Source organism: Dichomitus squalens (assembly GCF_000275845.1).
Source record: "Dichomitus squalens LYAD-421 SS1 unplaced genomic scaffold DICSQscaffold_4, whole genome shotgun sequence".
Taxonomy (NCBI): Eukaryota; Fungi; Basidiomycota; class Agaricomycetes; order Polyporales; family Polyporaceae; genus Dichomitus; species Dichomitus squalens.
The window spans coordinates 640,826-660,397 of NW_006766886.1; the positions used below are offsets into that span (position 1 = coordinate 640,826).

General features: G+C 56.7%; 6 protein-coding genes across 6 annotated transcripts; 3 read left to right on the top strand and 3 right to left on the bottom strand.

Annotated features, from left to right (window-relative positions):
• Positions 1-668: 668 nt before the first annotated feature.
• On the bottom strand, positions 669-5,947 carry DICSQDRAFT_99917 (ABC transporter). The gene is made up of 11 exons (XM_007362391.1): positions 5,785-5,947; positions 5,229-5,718; positions 4,577-5,178; positions 4,330-4,511; positions 3,960-4,268; positions 3,638-3,897; positions 2,954-3,570; positions 2,494-2,899; positions 1,879-2,441; positions 1,284-1,822; positions 669-1,230 (listed from the first exon to the last, which is right to left on the bottom strand). Exons 1-11 carry the CDS (start codon positions 5,868-5,870, stop codon positions 1,046-1,048), a joined length of 4,239 nt encoding a protein of 1,412 aa, XP_007362453.1. The 5' UTR covers positions 5,871-5,947; the 3' UTR covers positions 669-1,045.
• A 295-nt stretch (positions 5,948-6,242) lies between these two features.
• On the bottom strand, positions 6,243-9,579 carry DICSQDRAFT_99919 (DEAD-domain-containing protein). The gene is made up of 11 exons (XM_007362392.1): positions 9,428-9,579; positions 8,781-9,372; positions 8,578-8,720; positions 8,404-8,520; positions 8,278-8,348; positions 8,115-8,223; positions 7,625-8,053; positions 7,317-7,576; positions 7,079-7,244; positions 6,902-7,006; positions 6,243-6,829 (listed from the first exon to the last, which is right to left on the bottom strand). Exons 1-11 carry the CDS (start codon positions 9,473-9,475, stop codon positions 6,785-6,787), a joined length of 2,085 nt encoding a protein of 694 aa, XP_007362454.1. The 5' UTR covers positions 9,476-9,579; the 3' UTR covers positions 6,243-6,784.
• A 1,529-nt stretch (positions 9,580-11,108) lies between these two features.
• On the top strand, positions 11,109-11,481 carry DICSQDRAFT_52097 (uncharacterized protein; the record flags this gene model as incomplete). The annotated part of the gene is made up of 3 exons (XM_007362393.1): positions 11,109-11,132; positions 11,202-11,312; positions 11,386-11,481. Coding segments are annotated over 3 exons (231 nt in total), but the record flags the coding sequence as incomplete, so codon positions are not given.
• Positions 11,482-12,052: 571 nt separating this feature from the next.
• On the bottom strand, positions 12,053-13,456 carry DICSQDRAFT_144412 (uncharacterized protein; the record flags this gene model as incomplete). The annotated part of the gene is made up of 6 exons (XM_007362394.1): positions 12,053-12,505; positions 12,559-12,695; positions 12,749-12,878; positions 12,941-13,123; positions 13,176-13,357; positions 13,420-13,456. 6 exons carry the CDS (start codon positions 13,454-13,456, stop codon positions 12,053-12,055), a joined length of 1,122 nt encoding a protein of 373 aa, XP_007362456.1.
• A 590-nt stretch (positions 13,457-14,046) lies between these two features.
• DICSQDRAFT_99923 (uncharacterized protein) lies at positions 14,047-16,115 on the top strand. The gene is made up of 2 exons (XM_007362395.1): positions 14,047-15,428; positions 15,498-16,115. Exon 1 carries the CDS (start codon positions 14,105-14,107, stop codon positions 15,359-15,361), a length of 1,257 nt encoding a protein of 418 aa, XP_007362457.1. The 5' UTR covers positions 14,047-14,104; the 3' UTR covers positions 15,362-15,428; positions 15,498-16,115.
• Positions 16,116-17,414: 1,299 nt separating this feature from the next.
• On the top strand, positions 17,415-18,681 carry DICSQDRAFT_52549 (uncharacterized protein; the record flags this gene model as incomplete). The annotated part of the gene is made up of 3 exons (XM_007362396.1): positions 17,415-17,729; positions 17,784-18,323; positions 18,466-18,681. The coding sequence occupies 3 exons, from the start codon at positions 17,415-17,417 to the stop codon at positions 18,679-18,681; spliced, it is 1,071 nt and encodes a 356-aa protein (XP_007362458.1).
• Between the last annotated feature and the right edge of the window lie 891 nt (positions 18,682-19,572).

Genomic DNA, 19,572 nt, shown 5'->3' on the forward strand with positions numbered 1-19,572 from the left:
ACATCCATGCCAACGCTAAGGACACATATGGGAGTTTGGGTAGACGGAGTCAGATATTCAGGGAAGAGCAGCAAATACTCACCGGGAAGAATGCAGATATTTGAGAAGAGTGACTTACCTGATCGATATCTTTGCCAGAATGGCCAAACAACATAGCTGGACTTACCTGAGAAACTCACAACTCTGAAGATTGCGACTTACCTTATGCCGACCGTCCATCACTGGGCTCTGCCCGACAACTCTGGTACTGTATGCACACCCCAGGAACGGTGATAAAGGGGGCCAAGAAATGTAGACACGACAGCAGTCATGCACCCAACGCACCCTAAGATAGTTCCATGAAAGTCAGATGTCACAAGCAATAGGAGAATGTCGATGCAGACAAGAGAATGGTCAGAATCAGGGCGACTGGCATTTGGCGCCCATGTTTAGGGCCGGCACATGCAGGATTGTTTGCGGATACCGAGAGCAACCGTGGAATACTTAACCCCGTTCAGCTTGGCGTCTCAGGTGGTAAATCTCTACGGATGTAAAAACACGTTGCCGCCGCGGATAACTGACGGGTGATATTCAACGGTGAGATCCCATTTCCACGGTGCGACCGTTGAACGCACTTTTTGCCTTGTCGAACCGGGGGTTTTCCGGGGGCGCCAGGCCCATAGTGGTGTATCAGCGCCATCAGCCCCTAGATTCTAGAGTATCCGGTGGATAGGGGACTGTGCTGGCACGGACCTGTATATACTTTACAACAAACCTGGTCACTTCACGAGACCAGGAAAATTGTCGTGACACTAGTACTGCGTCTACTACCAAACATCGCCTAGTATCATCCGTCAATACCAACAAACCCAACAAAGAGGCTTCACCGCGAATCAGGAATTACAAGGAGATATGGAACGTCTACAAAGGTATGTGATATATGCGTGACTCGCCATGAGCTGTAACTAACAACCGTCTTGGAATGCGTGAGTGTCTAAGCTACGTGTATCGTGATATTCATTGCTAGTGAACAAGATGCTTCGGAGCAGAGAGTTAAGGAGGCAGCTTACTCAGCCTCCTTCGCTTTTTCTGCAGCCTTGATGTCGCTGAAAGAGATAGACGAGCGGTCACACATGCTACGGAAGATCCCGCCAGGCATGTTGTACAGGTTTGCAGGAGTGTCGTACTCGGCGATCTGGCCTGCGTCGAGGACGCAGATCCGGTCGTAGCCAATGATGGTCCGCAATCGATCTGTGAGACAATGTCAGCCAAGCAGACGCAGGACACGAACAGTCTGCACGTACGAGCGATGCATAGGATAGTGCGGTCCGCGAACTCGCTCGCAATCGTATCCTGAATCTTCCTGTCCGTCTCATAGTCGACAGAAGCAGTGGCCTCGTCAAGAATAAGAATCTTGCTGTCCTTGACGAGGGCGCGCGCAAGGGACACTAGCGAGCGCTGTCCAATGGATAAGTTGCTACCCTCGTCCTCGATAGGGCTATCAAGAGAAAAACGGTTCACGGGGGTGTGCGACCCGTCTCCCTCTTTCGACTCGTCGGCGTTTCCGGAATGGTGGATGGAGTGATTCTTGACGTCCTCCACCAAGTATGCTCGTCTCAGAGCATCCCACAGCCGGGCATCATCATGGGCGCCGAAAGGGTCGAGGTTGCTCCGCAAAGTGCCAGAGAATAAGAGAGGATCCTGCGGGATGATCGCAAGACCGTTGCGCAGGTCGTTCAGCCCGATCTTCGAGATATCAACGCCGTCAATGATGATGGAACCTTCGGAGAGCTCTACGAGGCGATACAACGCCGTCATGATACTGCTCTTGCCCGCACCGGTCCTGCAAGACGAAGTGAGCATCACTACACATTCGTGAGTAGCAAGGCATATGCATACCTGCCAACGATGCCGATCTTCTCGCCAGGCTTCACCGACATCGTCAAGCCCTTGAGGACAGGAGGGAGCTCCGGGCGGTATTTAAGTACCACGTCAGTCAACGCGATCTGTCCATCCGCAGGCCACGACAGCGGCGGCTTGTGGTCGGGTATCTCATGCGGTGCCTCCTGCTCGAGTTGCGTCGCGTAGTGGACGATACGCTCGACGCTGTTGAAGTCGTTCTCGACCTCGGCGGTCTGGCGGACCAACCAGCCGAACGCCTGCTGGACGGAGATGATATACGACAGGACGACACCGGTCTGCGAGGGAGAGACGTGGAAGCGGGTGCCGACGGTCAGAAGGGCGACAGCGAGCGTGAGGAGGATGCCCATGAGGTCGAGCCGGATACCGAGCCAGCGCTGGTTCGTGACTGTAAGCCAGTATGCGCGGTTCTCGATATCGACACGCTTCCTGTTCTCCTCCAGGAACCGGTCAGTCTCGCCATATGCACGAATGGTTGCCAGACCAGAAAGGGACTCCGAGAAGTGGCTGTATAGAGATGACCGCAGAAGGGCATCAAGACGCTGGGGGGGACGTTAGTAAAGACCAGAAATACAGCTTTCATCAAGAGCATACCTTAAGCTCACGAGCACTTGCACGGTAGAAAATGGCAGCCCAGACGTATGCGATACCGACCACGCCGACCGCGATGAGGAACCAGGGGAGGACGATGGCGATCAGGATGACGGCACCCAGTATGTTGCCCAACGTCGCCACGAGCATGCGCATCGCGTCTCCAAGCATGTTGTCGATGGTGTCGATATCCTTAGAGAACCTGTTCATGACTCGACCCAGCGGCGTGGTCTCAAAGAACGACATGGGCGCGTACATGACCCGGGTGATCGCGGCGCGGTGGAGCGATTGCGACGCGAAGTAGGTCAGCGACGCAAACGTTGCACCCATCATGAAGAACGTCAGAGCTTGTGAGACACCGAGAGCAGCGTAGATGCCCATGTAGAACCCTGAGCCGAAAGGCCATTTCCTGTGAACCAACGTCAACCACCAAATCGCGGGTAGAGAGCACACAAACACGTACATTTCCTGCCAGTAGACGAGCCAGTACGAGGACATGACCTGCGCGCCCTGGAGCAGCGCGACGGAGAGTATCAGGAGGGGTAGGATGATGTAGCCCTTGCCGGCGCGAATATACTCCATATACACCTGGTTGCTGACCGCGCCGGTATTGCGCTCCTCCTCCTGCATCATCGCCGCGCCCTGCTGCCTCTTCTTTATCTTCTCCACAGCCTTCTCGTCCTCCTCACCCTCGACGTCCCCGTCCCCGTCCCCGTCCCCGCCCTCCGCGACCGCTTCCTCCTCCTTCTCCAGCTCGCTCTCCTTGCTCCCAAACTCGTTCACGAACCGCGCAAAGTCCCCGTTCGCGGCGATGAGGTCCGCGTACGTGCCGTGCTCCGCGACCTTGCCGTCGACCATCGTGTAGATGTAGTCGACCTGCGGGAGGAAGTGCAGCGCGTGCGTTACGAGGATGCGCGTCTTGTCCTGCGCGGCCCCCTGGAAGACGTTCTGGAAGACGTGCTTCCCGACGTGCGCGTCGAGCGCGGACAGCGGGTCGTCGAAGATCTGGATGTCGGCCCCCACGTAGATCGCGCGGCAGATGTTGATCCGCTGCTTCTGGCCGCCGGAAAGCGAGATGCCCTGGGAAGTCACGTCGCGTCAGCGCCCACAACATCCATACCGTACATACGCGGCAACAAAGACGCACCCGTTCGCCCACTTCGGTCATGTCACCGTTCGGGAGCAGATTGAGGTCGGCCTCCAGGCACGCGTCGTGGATCGCTTGCCAGTATCGCTGTTCGTCGAAGGGCCGTCCGAACGTGATGTTGTCCCTTACTGTAGCGTTCTGGATCCATGCGCTTTGCGGGCAGTACGCGACCGTGCCGTTGAACCGGACGGTGCCAGCAGTATGGCGCATTTCGCCAATCATGCCCTGCAGCAGAGACGACTTGCCGGATCCGACAGGTCCTGTGTGCATGGTGAGCTTGTGCCCGCAGACAAATTGTCTCAGATCCAATGCGATTACTTACCGACGATGGCCGTCAGCTGGCCCTTTGGAATAGCGAGATTGACGCTCTTGAGCCTGAACGTCTCCTCGGACTTCGGGTCCGCCGTCGGAGGCGGCGGGGCGGCCTTCTTGTCCTGCTTCTTGCCCTTCTTATCCTTGCCGGGCGCATCGGGCGGAGGACCGTCCCACACGAACTCGCCGTCGACGACCTGCACCGCGTGGTCGAGTTTCTCGTCCTGCACGGTCGACTCCTCGAGCAGTTCGGCCTCGAACACGTCGTACAGGCGCTGCGTGGCGTTGTATGCGTCTGCGGACGCGCTGAGCGCGAGAGCTGGACGACGACTATTATCAGCGAGGCGGGCTCGAGCCAACGGTGACACGCGGAAACTCACGCAAGAACATGAGCGGCATGCGGAGCAGCTGGAAGAGCGTGAGAGACGAGAAGATGTTCGCAGGGTTGAGCGAATGGCCGGTGGCGGAGTAGATGACAAAAGCGATCACGCTGGCCAGTGCAGGCAGCGAGACGGCCATGCCGTTGTTCGCGGACCGGATGACCAGCAGCGAGCGGATGTATCTGTAAGAGTTAAAAGAGCATGAGAACCGTGACCTCACCCGGGCATCGAGGCGGAGACCACTTACGCCATCTCCCTCCCACGCAGCTCTGCGATCTTCTTGAGGTAGGGGACTTCCCAGGCAAAGTACTTGATGACCTTCATGGACCCCAGCAGCTCCTGCAGCAGCTTGGCGCGCTTGTCCGTCCACGCCATAGACTTGTGCCGGAGCTTGATGAAGTGCTTCATGACGACGGTCTGGACGGGCGTCATCAACATGAAGAATGCGAAGCCGGCGAGCGCGGAGGGACCCAAGTTGACGATCAGTATGATGAGACAGACGATCATCTGTACGGGGGCGGTGAACGCGAGCTGGAGGAAGGAACAGCAGAAATCTATGCGCGAGACGTCGGTGGAGATGTGGTTGACGAGTTTGCCGTTGGTGAGCGTGGTGCGAGCACGGGCCGAAAGCTTCAGAGAGCGGTCGTAGATAGCAGTGATGAGACCGCCGCGAAGAAGAACGCCAGTGGAGGCGGCGCGGTAGAAGAAATGGTGCGTGCAGAGCGAGGACAGAAGCTGAATAGCGAACAAGCCAATAGCGAGACCGATACCCTTGCCGATGGGAGGGGCCTCGTCTCCGTGACCCAATTTGAAGGCCGTGTAAGATTCGGTCGCGAAGTTGATGATTGCCTATCGTCCTGTCAGCTCTTTCCCGGAGTGATCGTGCTGGGTCAGCGTACCTTGACCAGCAGGGGGCTAGTCACTTGAGAAACATCCGCGATGAGCTTCAGCAGACCGCCGGTCCAAAACCACCACTTGATGCTGTCGTTCATGGCCCACACCAGACTTGCCTTCCTCCTCCCATCCTTTTCCCTCCACTGCTTCTCTCGCTCCTCACGAACACCGCGCAACGACCACCACACGCCCTTCAGACCAGGACTGACTTTACCATTCGCGAGACGCTGGTTGTACTCTGCCGCCTCCTTCTGCCGTCTCTCGAAAGACTTCGTGATCTTTTCGGCAATGGCAGCAGACGCGCGGTGGTCCTGGAGCTTGTAGAGGTCGGGCGCTTCAAGGGGTCGGGCATAGCCCAAGGACATGAGGGGGGTGATCCATCCGAAGGTAAGGATATCATAATACGAGGCGTTGGCCTCAGGGATGAGGTCTGCGTCGTCGAGCGAGGCCTTGGGAGGAGGGACATCCGAAGGCACGAACAGGGACCTCACGCTCCTGCGGGCAATGAAAATCGGGTTGTCAACGTCAAATACTAGCTCGAAACAGGAACTAGCACGATACCATCGAGATCTCTTGGCTGGCTTGAGGGTCGAGCCTTGGTCGGAGTCGCTGGACTCGGTTTTCTCAATCGCGTCGTCTTGCGCCATCACGAGGGACAGTAGCGACACGGAGGAGGGCCACAGTGCGCAGACCCCCGGCAGACTCTTATGGACAGAATGGCGAGTCGCTGGGAATGTCTGCGTATCTGACCGGCCGCCATATGATGTTTACGAACCCCTTCGGGACCTGGCGCCTTTCTTGGAGTGGGACGAGTGGCCCACTCTTTGGGTTCCGGTTCCACACACCAGCCTGGGACCTATCAATGACTCATCCCCGATCGCCCAGCCAGATATCCTCAGCACTGTTGCCAGTCACAGTCGAGCTCTCTGTCTTGTTTCGATTCCTGAACGACAAACATGTTCTCGAGACATTGGTACAAGTCGTTTGTTATCGACTTCGCCATAGAATACACCCCGAATCAACGCCGAACTTACGCCGGTACGAACTGCAACAAGATCCTGGACTGGCTGCACAGAAACGACTTTTGCGAGCGGAGACTTAAGCTACGGCCAGTCACTACCGGAGGAGCAGACCGCAGTAACCCACCCGCATCGGCATGATCATGCGCATGCCTTACGCGATGAGTATGAGCTGGGCACTCGGCATGCATGCGCTGTCGGTCTCATTCGATAGAACAAACGCAGCATTACATACTGTGTATGCGTGATCACTCCGCATTCACGATGGTGCGTAGAGGTCCACCCTGTAGATAGCCAACTCCTCTGGTCTCATTTGAGGTCCAAGGCCGCGAAAAGCAGCCACGTTCGTTGTCGTTATCAACCCCGGGGTTCGCATCTGTTCGCACCCGACGGAGTCACGGAGCACAAGTATAGCTGCTGAATCTGCTAGCGCTGGACCTTGATCGAGCAGGGCCGCAAGCGGCAAATCGAGGGCCCGCGATAGGCCGGACGCATCTCCCGCCTGTGCCGGAGCGCCAGACTGACATCATACCAACCGACCATCAACTAGAGCGGGCGTAGGACTCCTTCAAGCGAGCCAAGGCTACCTGTGGATACGAATACCAGCCAAGGTTGCTCAGCGGTCATCAAAGTCAAGGAGAGAACACTTCGACGCTCACCTCATATGCGGGCTTCAACGGCTCGACGTCCGCATCCGCGACACGCACGCGCTTCACCTTGTCCAGGTGATCCGCCTCCTTAAGCATCGTCTTGAAATACCTCGCCTGTGAACGAACGGTCAGCCCGGGTATGTGCAGACACACAGTTGCACCCTTCCGCCGGGGCACCGTTCTCACCTCCTGCTCCTCGACCAATGTCCACGCGTCCCCAGCCCGGCCAGCCCGCGCGGTTCGGCCGACGCGGTGGACGTATTTCCTGAAATCGACGGGGACGTCGTAGCTTACGACGTGGGAGACGTGGCTGATGTCGATGCCGCGCGAGATAAGGTCTGAGCAGACGAGTCTTCGAAGGGGAAAGAGGAATTGCATCCGTCACCTGGCTGCGGCACGGATATAGTCGGATGGGAACACGTACAATTGAACGTCCTGGCTCTTGAACTGCTCCAAGATGGATTTGCGTTCCCCAGGCGCGAGATCGCTGGAGTACGCCCGTGCGACGATCCTCCTCCCTTGCGAGTCGCTGTGCGCGCTCTCGAAGAATTCGAATAACCGGACGAGACGGGCCGTCGACTCCGCGGATTTGGTGAAGACCAGCGCGTTGGTGACCCCGCGCGCGTGGACAAGGTGGAACAGCATGAGCGGCTTGACCGAGGACTCGCACACGACCATGTGTTCCTATCGCGACGTCAATATCGCCTCAAAACAGCGCAAATAGACTCTCACCGTGAGCGTAGCTGGCATGGTGAACTTCTCCATCACGAAGTCGAGGACGCCTTCCTCCTTGCTCGCTGCCGACGTCTTCGGGCTCTGCACGACAACGTACTTCGGCTGGCGGAGCCCCAGAGCGGCGATCTTCGCAGGGTCCCGCGTGAGCGTCGCGGAAAACAGCAGCTTCTGACAGGATGGCTCCTTTTTCTCGTCATAGTCTGTACGAACGTAGTGAACGCCTCGCAGCAGGTGGAGGAAGGTGGGCGATAGAGAATCAGGATGCGGTCGTCCTCTGGCTGCGAGATTAATCGAAGCAGTCGTAAGCTCGCTTGACAGGCTGGCCCCGCTGTCATCGGAAGCCCGTGGTGGTCGTGTTGCCGCTAACACTTGTGCTAGCCAGTCTTGGAACGATTGTGCGAGCAGTCGATCGGCCTCATCGATGACCTACGCGAGCGATCAGTGTCTGCAACTATATCAGCGTGTTGGAGGACCCCAGACGACTCACAAGGAAGCGTAGGTGCTGTAGGGAGAAGTTGGGCGTGCCGTTGAGGTGGTCGATCAAACGTCCCGGTGTACATATGAGTATGTCCACCTTGCTCGAGCCACCTTGCAGCCTGGCGGGTCAAATTGTGAGCTAGGTACGACGACTGCTGAGACCGGAGACGGACTCTTCATTTCGCTCCGCTACTAACTGTGCTTGCTCGTGTGCGAACGAATGCTGTCCAGTTGCTGTACCTATCTGTCGCCAGATGAAGTGCTTTGCATGGCGACTGTGTAATCAGTGCAAGACTTACTTTCAAACCGCGACCCTTTGCGATCGCTTCAAACGTTTCTCGCACTTGCAATACCAAATCGCGCGTCGGCAGGACCACTAGTGCACGTAATCGAGTAACAACACGGGATGATAGGATCTGGCACGCATCCCTTCTAAGCCCCTGGTGGACGGTACGGCCTCGAAAACCACGTACCTCGACGATGGGCAAGACATAAGCTAAAGTTTTCCCACTTCCGGTAGGCGCAGACACGCACAGGTCTTCCGGTGGATCGTAGGGTCGGTACAGCGCTCTCGATCTTGGCGAAGAGAGGAGTAAGGGCACAACAGCAGTTTGTACTATTGTGAAGGCTTCAGCACGTGGAATACATCGGTAGCATACGGACGACCAGGACAGACCAGCAAAGAGTTCAGTGATACCGAGATCCTGCAACCTCCTCCGCATCCTCCCGCTCAGCCCCGTCCGCTCGTCCTGTGCGTCTTTGGCAGCATCGAGCGGCACGGTGGTCGCGGGGTCGACGACCTCTGCCTCGATCAAGGCCTTGTCGAGCCCTTGCAGCGCGAGCACCGACTTCGACGGGGCCTCCGGTCGCCGAGGCTGGGGGAACGCCGGGAGGGCCACTGGAGGAGTAGCGGACCTTGGACGGGGCGCGCTCGAGGGCTGCGCAGGGGGCTCGGCGACCTCGTCGTCTTCTGGACTCGAGGCGTGTCGTGCGTCGGGCTCCTCGGTGTCGATCTTACGTCTTTTCTTCGGTCGTTCTCCGTCCCCGCGCTTCGCAGGAAGAGCAATCTTCGGAGGAGCATCCACCTGCTCCGCTGCTGACGCACCTTCGCTCTCGCTCCCGCTGGGCTCTGCCTCGTCGGACCCGGACTCGTCCTCCTCGTCGCGTCTCGAAGATTCAGTCCGATGCGCGGTGCCAGGGAGGGCCTTGCGCTTCTTACGTCTCTCTTTCTTGGCCTTGAGGTATCGCTTCTTCGCCTTCGTCTTCGTCTGCGCTCCGAGTGAGTAATCCAACGTAAGCAAGCGATATTCATAGCCATTCCACCTTAGGTCCTTGAGGAGTCAAAGAGGGCGCGACCGCTGTCTGAGCCATGTCCAGGTTCCCGCGCAATGGTGGAAGTCCCAGATCAGGCGAGTTCCGGCATCAAGAGCAGATGAATTGCAGTCTGAGGGCTTGAGCGAGATATTTATCACCAGCGAGGATGTAGCCAGGAATTGACGTTGTACGCGCGCTGAGCTGAACTAAATATTTAGACGCCCCGCCCCAGGCGGACCGAGTGGCGGGCCGTGTTTGCAATTGAGGTCGCGCTCGGTTGAACTTGAACATTTTCGCCTTCGCTCGCCGCTTTGTTCCTCCATCGTGATCAAGTCTCAAGGATTCGTCTGACACATAGGGTTCCTGAAAGCTGCGTGTCTGGCCAACGGTCTATCAGCTAGGACAAGTCTATCTCTATTTGTACAGCGGTTGATTTGACTGCTATCACTCATACAGACTCGAGAGCCTGATCTGGTTTTGACTCATTCTAAGCCAAGTGATGTCCAGCCCATCTGATAACCGGCCATTGTATATGCTGATAACCGTATTATATGTCAGACTGATGTTGGTTCTGTTGCAACGTGTCTGTGGCCTTCCGGAACCCCACGTGGATCATCCGCTATAGTCTGGCCGCTTCCCCTTGCTTCACGCCTTTCTAAGCTGCACAAACGGCATATGTAGTGGCAGCGGGGTCCATAGAGATTTCCACGTTAGCGCCTCAGTCAATCTCCCCCATCGCAGGTCTGTATTCCAGAAGACCGACGAACCTGACACATGTTACTTCTACGCAGTAAGGCGACCGTTCCGACATCCGTTGCAGTGACCGACAAAGGCCTCTGTCGGCATCCACTTCCGCGGTCATGATCTTCTCTGAACACGTCATATTTGTGCTGTGACGTTGCCGCATCCGACCATCGATCATGGTAAGGAACATTTCCGGACCTCCCTACTCGGCATCTCCACCGAGATGTCGCGTGTACTCTCCCTTCCGCGCTCATTCTATTGGATTTAATGAGTGAAACCTACCTGAAGGCGCCGGATCCCGAGCGGCGATTTGCCGGGTACGTTCCTGTATCTTCTAGAGTGGACTCGCCAGCATTCGATGTTAGTATTCGCAGCTCGCCGGCTTGTGTCAGGCGATGCACTCAATCAACTTAGACTCATGTCCACTCGAGTCACAAGACCTGGGTATTCGACAGTCTTGGCGGGACTTAGAGGCTCTGTGCCGGTCTCCGCGACGTCTTATCATTCTGTCATCTTCCGCAGCGTTGGTGGCATATACCTTCGCCATCTGGAAACTGTATCTTGCCCGACTCCACGACGCTTCTCCGGAACAACAGACGAGGGAAGGAAGCTCAGCAGCCACCATAACTCAAGTGCTTAGTCCTCTCGTGATGAGACGTTCAATGCTGGCGTGAGGTGTTTCCACTTGGGTCGGTCTTTCGTTGTTCGGGGGCGTCTTCGACTCCCTATAAGAGTGCTGCATCTAAGCTGCTATCGTATCTATACCTCATCTCCCCCTCCCCGCCGACACCCGAGACCAACAAGTCAGTATTGACTGATCGCTGAACTCCTCTGCGTACCTCTCTTCCACCCACTCCTATATCTCCGTCCAGAATGTGTTGGGAAGAATGGTCAGGGCTTTCACCGTTTTATCCACGCTTCCCCGGTCTCATGCCTCGGTAGCTGTGGCAATCAACATCGAGGGTGCCCGGTAAATCCGCCTCTGTACGCTTGCCGACGGATCGCAGCTGACGGCGTGAACGCTCCACTTGTCCTGCAGCACTTCGTAATCCTGTACTATTCTGGCGAGAAGTGGGACTGCGGCTCCCCGAATTGTGGGCTTAGTTCCCAACATGCTCACCCGAACGCACGCAATTGCCCCTGCCCGAAGGTGCGTGATGCGCATGTAGCGAGAAGCACATGTCTGCATTGGTTGAGGCTGACCGCACGGTTTCATATGGCAGGCTTACCGTGAAAGGCGGCGTGTCCTGAATCTGATCCAGGAACCTTGTGATGCCTGCAAGGAAGCTGCTCTCGCGGCGCGTGTCAGACGTCGATGATCATGATATATATTGCCGTCCTCCTTGCTCTATACGCCATGTTCTGTGTGCCTCCTCGCTTGATATGTGCTCTTCACTCTGTACAACCACAGTAACTACAATATTTGCTTTATACGCAAAGGTTCATATTTCTCGATGCGAAATAGACTGCTTCGTTGAGCACTTCCTCTGCCCCAGAATGCAGACGCTGCGATAATGACGATGTTGACCCAAAACAGTAAGTCAGTGCGTTCACGCCAGAGCAGTGTCTTCCGTCGCATTGAACTTGTTGGTGAGCACGATCAAACTCCTACGGTCACTTGACGGGAGCCAGGGGAAGAAGCAGCCCTCAGAAGCTCGCCCTTCGGAAGGAGCGATGCGTTGAGCAACTTCCTGCCTTCTCAACATAGACTAGAGGTGCCATGCAGCGCCGAACACGACGCAAACACGATGCAAATGGGGTAGACTGCGGCAGGCACATGTCAGCCGCCGGCAGATATCAATGCAGATAACTGAGATTACATGTGTGCTTCGTGTGGGTAGGAGATAAACCTAGCACGACCGACAGAGAATATGGATCCATTGAGGGTGCTCAGAACCGTCTTCCCCCACGCTTCAGCGGCTGCTTTGGACCGCGCGCTGCCACACTTCCTTTGAGCCGTGCCAGACGCTTTCTACGCTCCTCCTCGCTATCTTCTTCATCGCTCGAAGACACGGCCGCTTTCACCCGCTTGGTTTTCGGTGCGGGGAGAGGCGACGACGATTGTGGCTGAGGCGAATGATTCACGCTGGCCCCAGTCTTCGAAGGAGGTGACTGTTCGGGGGTGGCACGTTTCGAAGGTACCGAAAGCACGGGGCTGCTGTTCCGTACGCTGGAATTGCGACGATCGTGTACGGCTGCTTCGTCCTTCCCGCTGACGGCGCCGTAGTCTTCTTCTTCTGGCTCTTCTTCAGTGACGGAGTCATCATCCGGCGGCGGTGGCGTTGGGACCACCTGACGTGCTCCTCCGGCTTGACTATGCGGCTTAGCCTGGTTACTTGGACCCTGCTTGTGGCCACAATCAGCTTCTAGGCTAGATGAGCTTCACAATGACATACTGCTCGGTTGGTCGGAAGTGGAGGCGACGAGGAAGGCGCCCGGCGCACAAGAGGCTTGGAAGCGGAAGGACCTTGTGATGTTGCTGGCGGAACGGGTGGTGTGAGATCCGGGGTTTCGGAGTTTGCAGCGATCCGGGCTGCGAATGCTCTCAGTATGACATATCGCAGGGTTCAGAGAGACGTTGCGCACGGAGATCCGGTACGAAGTTGAACACGGCTGACATACGCTGCAGCGTTGTCGCGAGAAGGGGCCGGGATAGCGCATTCCGAACATGCGTGTCGAGCGTGCGGCGGGCAGACCTGCCGACCTTGTCAACGGTCTGTGGCGCCCGGGAACATCAATACAGCGGGAACCTTCGGATGAGGGGAAGGCTCTCTGTACCTTCTCAAGGTCAGTCTCGGAGATAATCGTCAAAGGATCAGCGGAGGAGAAGGCGAGGTGTGCCATGCTGATCAGCGGGAGGATGAGGTGCTTGGATAAGATGTCTGCCGACAGCTTTGGCCCGACGGCAAACGCCTCCCATCGCCACCGAAACGAGTCATTCCCTAGAGTGAAGGCAAGATCCTACGAAGCGGCGCTTCAGCAACCGTTGAAGACAGTCGGTGCGGGTGCATACAGAGTAGTTCGACTTCGTTGTCTCGAAGGATAGCTCGGCAAGTCCTCCGAGCGAATGGGCAGCCGAAAGGAATTCCAGGCACTTGGTCCTCCACGCCTGTTCTTCGCCTTCACCCGGGAAGCTAAGAGAGTATTGCGGGTTGTATTCCCGCCATCTCCGAGCGAATTGATTGCTTGACAGAACTGGGATATTTTCAAAGCTCAGTGGGTCCTCTCGACAAAGCAGTATTAGTGTGGGACACTACCCTCTCCCCACACGTTCTTCGTGTCCGTCACAAACATGCAGCAGCTGCAATCCGCCGTAGAGGAGTAGAATTTCTACTGGGATGCAGCGCATCATGAGTATCAAGCATTGTCCGGAAGATGTACGACAGACCAATAGGTATGGTGTTGACGACTCGCTATCGGTCTTCACGAGCCATTCTTTCGTGAGAAGAAGTTTAGCATGATCCTTGAATACATCATCATTGGGCATGCATTGGGCAACTACGAGCCATGCCACTGACCTCGGACAAATACTCCATGTGAACGCGCTTGTCCGACTGATCTGACCGTGAGTCGTCTGACCTCCGGATGGTTTGACGGATTAAGCGGCTGGTGTGTTGAGTCGGATAGATACTGCGCAGATTGTACTGTCCACTCGATACTGAGGGTCTGCAGCAAGTTGTGCTGTGGTCCGTTACGTACTCAGAACTCGTGTGGCGGTCGTGGGCGACTTGACGGGGCACTTGGCCACCGCCACGCGACTTGAACCACTCGTCATCCAATCCGAGGCGTGAGAGACTTTCCCTAATCTGGATGAAGTAGATCCTCATGGGCGCCTCTACTCTCCAGTAGCTCACCCCGCAACACTCCTCTGCTCCCCTCGTTCTGACGACTCAGACCTTCTTCCTTCTACTGTATGCTCGGTTCTCTAACTGCAGCTTCTGCATGCTAGAGGAAGGGGAGATTGATACACTCCCAGACTCGCGGTCCAACTCCGACATCCTTAGTCCCGTGGACCTGCGCAATGAATCGTCCCTAGACATCACAGGGGCTACCTACTCCCCTTCTATCGAGTGGCCGGGGGACACAGATCCCACCCCAGTAACCCCACCTTTTGCTGACGTCTATGCGTACGAGCCTGCTGGGGACCCCCGTGCATCTTCGACGTCTCTGCGTCTCGTCGTTCAGCACAGTGCTATTCTCCGTAAAAATCAAAGGCTCGCTCTCCTTGACGGTTTCACGGAGATCCAAATCGGTCGAGACATTGCGCCTGCTGGCTCAGACACTCCCAGGATCCGTCTGAAGGAAATGGAAGTCTCCAAGGTGCATGCGACAATTTATTGGGACCAGGATCGTACGCATTGGTCTGTCGTCGATATGGGCTCGAAACATGGCACCTTCATTCAGTCTTCAGCCGTACCTCCGCCTGGCGGTCCCGCAGCTCAGGGTTCCGATGGGAAGGGCTTCCGGTTGTCCGCTCCGAGGGTGGCCAGCATGCCGCGGGCGCTGCGCCATTTCGATCGTCTGACAATCGGCGGCACGACGTTTATCATCCACATTCATGAGGACCGAACGCCATGCACCGCATGTTCACCCCAGGGCGATGAGGAAATCCCTCTCTTTTTGCATCGCGCCGTGGATAGCTCCGCCGGGGCTAGCAAGAAACGGGATTTCGAGGAGTTTGCCGCTAATAACACGGAGTCGACGTCCGCGCGGGATCGTGACCCAAAGAAGGCCTTGACCATGCTCAAGCGCACTTTGCTGTCGTCTTCCAAGAATTTGGCACCCACACCGTCAGGTTCGCGCGGTCAGTATGTCGACAGGAGCGCCCGTCGTCGGGCTCTGCATCCTGACCGTTCCCCGGCGACGACACCGAGCGCTGATCGTTCGCCACTCCCTTCTCCCTCCGTCTCAGCTCCGGCCACTCCTCCGTCTCCCGCTGCGCCTTTGTCTGCGACGAACATCGGTCACCGGCTGCTCTTGAAGCAGGGGTGGCAACCCGGAACCGCGCTGGGGGAAGCATCGAGTGACAATGCGGGTCTCGTGGTCCCTTTGGACACGCCGACCACGGTGGGCCGAGCAGGACTCGGTGCTTCGGCCCGGCTTGCGAGTGCGTCATCTGCGCTTCAGGAAGGGGACTGGAAAGATGCAGGCAAAAGGCGTCGGTGGGCGGAGACGCGAGAGAGTCTTGATGGCGTCTAGTGACGACGAATACTCATGTGGAGTGCCCCCCCACTATGGTCGTGTGCGAGCTGCTTGTCTCTACCGAGTGAGTGCCCCCCTGTCCCCTGCACCACCAGAACGCAGCATAAGTATGTACTCACAATGCGGAGTTCAGGAACGGAACGATCAGGAACAAGACAACCTGATAACTCCGCCACCATCCACTGCCTTCCGGGGGTTTCCTCCCGCGCCGAGCCAAACATTGCTTCCGTCTCGCTTTGGAGATTGGCGGCGTCAAGAACTGCTCAAGACTTGGTATGAGCTGCGCCAGCGGTCTTACCGCCCCATCATCCCGCGAACCGCGGTGACCCCGGCAGCCGCGAGCCGAGCGTTGTGTGGGAGCCTCGTTCCATTCCAAATGAATACCCCCGCCAAGGTTGTCCGAGGAATTGACCAACGCGTCGCCTTAAGTCCGCTTCGTCGCTCGCCGTGTTCGGAGCTACGTTGTGTAACGTAAATGAGCAATGGTTCGCGGGTCATCTCCCTCGGCGGACGTCGTTTCTGGTGGAAGGACTGAGGCGGGGTTGTTTATTGTGAAGACGTAACTATAGACGTATTGGGCAAATACAAAGGCGTTCTATTTACGATAGCGACGTGATTGGACATCAAAGAATGATGGCGCACGCGTCGAAGGTCGCGAAGGAGGAATGACAGGCGCCTGGAGTGCTTGGGCGGGCGCTGGAACGCGTTATTTGGCCTACTTTGGTGGTCACGTGGAGACGCGAGAGCGGGCGAGGTTGAAATCGCGAAACGAACCCGGTCTTGTCGTTGCCTTGAACCAGGCTGACACTTCCTGTCCTCCGACAGCCTCCTCCTCTCTCCACCACACACAGCGCGTCGGGGCCATTTCTTGCGACCCTTTCTCCCTTCGTTTCGACGTTCTATCGCCCCGACCCACCCCTCGCTGTCACCCGACTCTTCCCAACACTTTGCAACTACTCCTCCAACGTAGATACAACTTGTTCACCACGAGATGGCCACCAACATTCGTGTATGTGCTCCCCCTGATCGCTCTTCTGTGTTCTCGTCCGTTCTGACCCCAGCCACGTCAACACCAGCTTCCGATGCGAAACCGTACAGGTTCCACACGTCCCAGAAACGCTGATGAAAATGCTATGAGCAGACACGTCCGACAGGCGTCCGGCATTGCGCTCGCAGGAGCGTCCAAAGTACCCGTAGGCCACACCGTCAAGAATGGCGTCCAACGCCCGGTCCTCACAGAGGTGACGACCACCGCCGTTAACCGCACCGGCAAGGTTCGTTTCTTCAGCTCCTTCGTTTCCTGCTCCCCCCTTGGACTCCTGAGCCACGGCTGGGTCTCTTGTCTGCTTGCTATGGATTCGAAGTGACGTATGGTGGTTGCGACGGTCATCGTCGGCCTCTGCTGTCCACCTACGCAATCGACCACCTACATGTGGCTACGCGCCGGGCGTCAGTCGCGTCGGCGCGTTTGAGACGCTTCAGCGCGTGATCGTGATGTTTGCCACTTTCGTCACTCCTCGTCATTGGGACACATCCGTTTGTTTATCCGCACACAACCAATGGCCGATCGAGCGTCGATAGCTTCACGTCGATCTTCTTGATCAGACCTCTGTGGATTTGATGTTTTGACACGATCAATCTTCTTGCGTCACGCCTGCGCGTCTATGGTGGTAGAATGCTCATCGCACTGCGAAGAACCAGCTTGTTCTGTCTACGGCTGGACGATCTACACGAATTGAATATGACTGCTCACCGTGTTTCTTGGATCGGTTAGGATGGTAATGGCAAGCATACCGGAAAGGAGAAAGAGACCGTCGAGACTGGTCTCAAACGGAGTCGTTCTTCCTCTCTCGCTGCTGCGACGGGTCCTCAGCGAGTGCCCCTCGGCCCCGGCAAGCTAGCGGCTGCCTCCCAGGTTCAAGCACGCGTCCCCTCCGCACGAGTGTACCGGCCCCAAGTACCCCTTCCCTCATCACGTCGCATCCCCGTTCCTCAGGACCCTCCAGTGCAAGCCGCTATCCCCCATGTTGTCGTCAGCCATGATGACGAGATGGAAATCGAGGTGCACGCCGTCGCAAGTGTCGTCGACCAGTACGCTGCCGACGAAGCTGATCTTACCGAGTTGAGCGATCGCGAAGAGGAGGACCTGCACCAAGAAGAGGACGAGGCTGTGCAAATCGAAGATGAGCAGCCCGCTGCGAAGCGACAGAGGATCTGGCCCGAGGTTTCGACGGTGCGGGCTCACCGCTACAGGCAGGAGCTGGAGGAGATCAAAGAGCATTTCCACGATGAGGTGGATGAGTTTGACACGACAATGGTCTCTGAGTATGCGGAGGACATCTTTGAATACATGCAAGAGCTTGAGGTTCGTGTCGCCTTCGTCAACGCCATCATACGTGAGTGCTAACCTCTGCATCAGGAGGACGTGATGCCTGGTCCGGACTACATGAATGGTCAGACGGAACTCAACTGGCAAATGCGACAAACCTTGGTGGACTGGCTGCTTCAGGTGCATCTGCGCTATCACTTGCTCCCCGAGACTCTCTGGATCGCCGTCAACATCGTCGACCGTTTCTTGACAAAACGTATCGTCTCCATGCTGAAGCTCCAGCTCGTTGGCGTCACTGCTATGTTCATCGCGGCGAAATACGAGGAGATTCTTGCGCCGTCAGTAGACGAGTTCGTCTTCATGACCGAGGGCGGTTACAGCAAGGAGGAGATCCTAAAGGGCGAGCGTATCATGCTCCAAACGCTTGACTTCAAGGTCAGCCAATACTGCTCGCCCTACAGCTGGATGCGCAAAATCAGCAAAGCGGACGACTACGACCTCCAGACGCGCACATTAAGCAAGTTCCTCACCGAAGTGACGCTCTTGGATCACCGTTTCCTGCGGGTGAAGCCTAGTCTTGTCGCGGCGATTGGCATGTACACAGCGAGGAGGATGTTGGGGGGAGACTGGGTGAGTATCTCTTTGCTCTTATGCCACGATTTAACTACTGCGCACAATGCGGTGTCCACGTTCCCCACACGCTTTTGTCTACCGTTTTCGTTCGACTTCGATCCCAACACGTGACCTGATCTCTGACACCTTCCTTTCACAGAACGAGGCGTTCGTGTATTACTCCAGCTTCACCGAAGAGCACCTGCTGCCTGGCCACAAGCTCCTCATCGAGAAGCTGACGGAAGATGGCTTCTGCGACCAGCACGTTTGCAAGAAGTACGCGACGAAGAAGTTCCTCAAGGCGTCGTTGTACGCGGTCGAGTGGGCGCAACTGCACCTAAATGAGACCCTCGGTGAAGCGATGAGCGTCGAGTAATTGGCTCGCGTTCTTGCTCGCCGCAGTGGCCTCGTATATGCAGTGTGTATGCCCATGTTGTATGCCCTCGCCGTCTGTCGTCCGTCCTGTGCCATCAGTAACCCCGCCCGCCCGTGGTCGTAATCGCCTTCCCAACCCATATGTCTACCGCTTCCCCCCGCACGCTACGCCGCCGTCGTGATCTAGCTCGATTTCTGGACCCATCTCCCATTTTTCATTTCCATCACATTTCCAGCTCGTCTGCATCTCATCATCACCCCCACAAGTGTTTGATTATTATCATCTATCATCGTCCCCTGCCTACACGTCCTGTCCGTCCACTTGGCATGTCATCGTTATGTTTGTCATCAAGCTGCTCTCTTTCCGCTCCCGCTTTCGGTTCGATCGCCTACAGCCCCCAGCCGTAACGCCTCAGCCATGATGGACACGCGCCTTACGCTTATGCCCGGTGCCTTGTCGTGCGGCCATGCGTCTCATCTCTTTCGTGTCTCGTCTCAGTCCCATCCCTCGTTCCCTCACGAACCCACATGCACTCCACGACTCGTCGTACGCTTTTTGTGTATACGGACGTGCTGGAGAGTCACAAGCACTCGTCTCGTCGCGCCGCACACCCTCGTTTGTCTTCGACCACGTATGCATGATACGTATACGTACGGTTATGACTCGCTTTGTCCACTATGCCTTTCGCACAGCCAGCTTCGTCGGTCACCACCACTGCATTCGTCCATTTGTAACATAAGTTATGTTCACATCACCGCTCCCGATCGCCTTCGTTACTCGCTCTTGCTTTCGTCTTGCATGCTCGTCATGGACTGCGCCTCTCGCTCTTTTACATCCTTTCGCGCGGTCCGTCGAGAATAGGGTCTTCGCACTCGCTGCATCCTTGTGTTA

Coding starts and splice junctions, on each gene's coding strand:
- DICSQDRAFT_99923 (XM_007362395.1), top strand. CDS start 14,105: ATGCTAGAGGAAGGGGAGATTGATACACTCCCAGACTCGCGGTCCAAC.
- DICSQDRAFT_99917 (XM_007362391.1), bottom strand. CDS start 5,870: ATGGCGCAAGACGACGCGATTGAGAAAACCGAGTCCAGCGACTCCGAC. Junction 5,179..5,228: donor CTAGCCCCCTGCTGGTCAAG/GTACGCTGACCC, acceptor ACAGGACGATAG/GCAATCATCAACTTCGCGAC. Junction 3,898..3,959: donor CCAGCTGACGGCCATCGTCG/GTAAGTAATCGC, acceptor CCATGCACACAG/GACCTGTCGGATCCGGCAAG.
- DICSQDRAFT_99919 (XM_007362392.1), bottom strand. CDS start 9,475: ATGGCTCAGACAGCGGTCGCGCCCTCTTTGACTCCTCAAGGACCTAAG. Junction 9,373..9,427: donor TGACTCCTCAAGGACCTAAG/GTGGAATGGCTA, acceptor CTCGGAGCGCAG/ACGAAGACGAAGGCGAAGAA. Junction 8,054..8,114: donor TACAGCACCTACGCTTCCTT/GTGAGTCGTCTG, acceptor TCGCTCGCGTAG/GTCATCGATGAGGCCGATCG.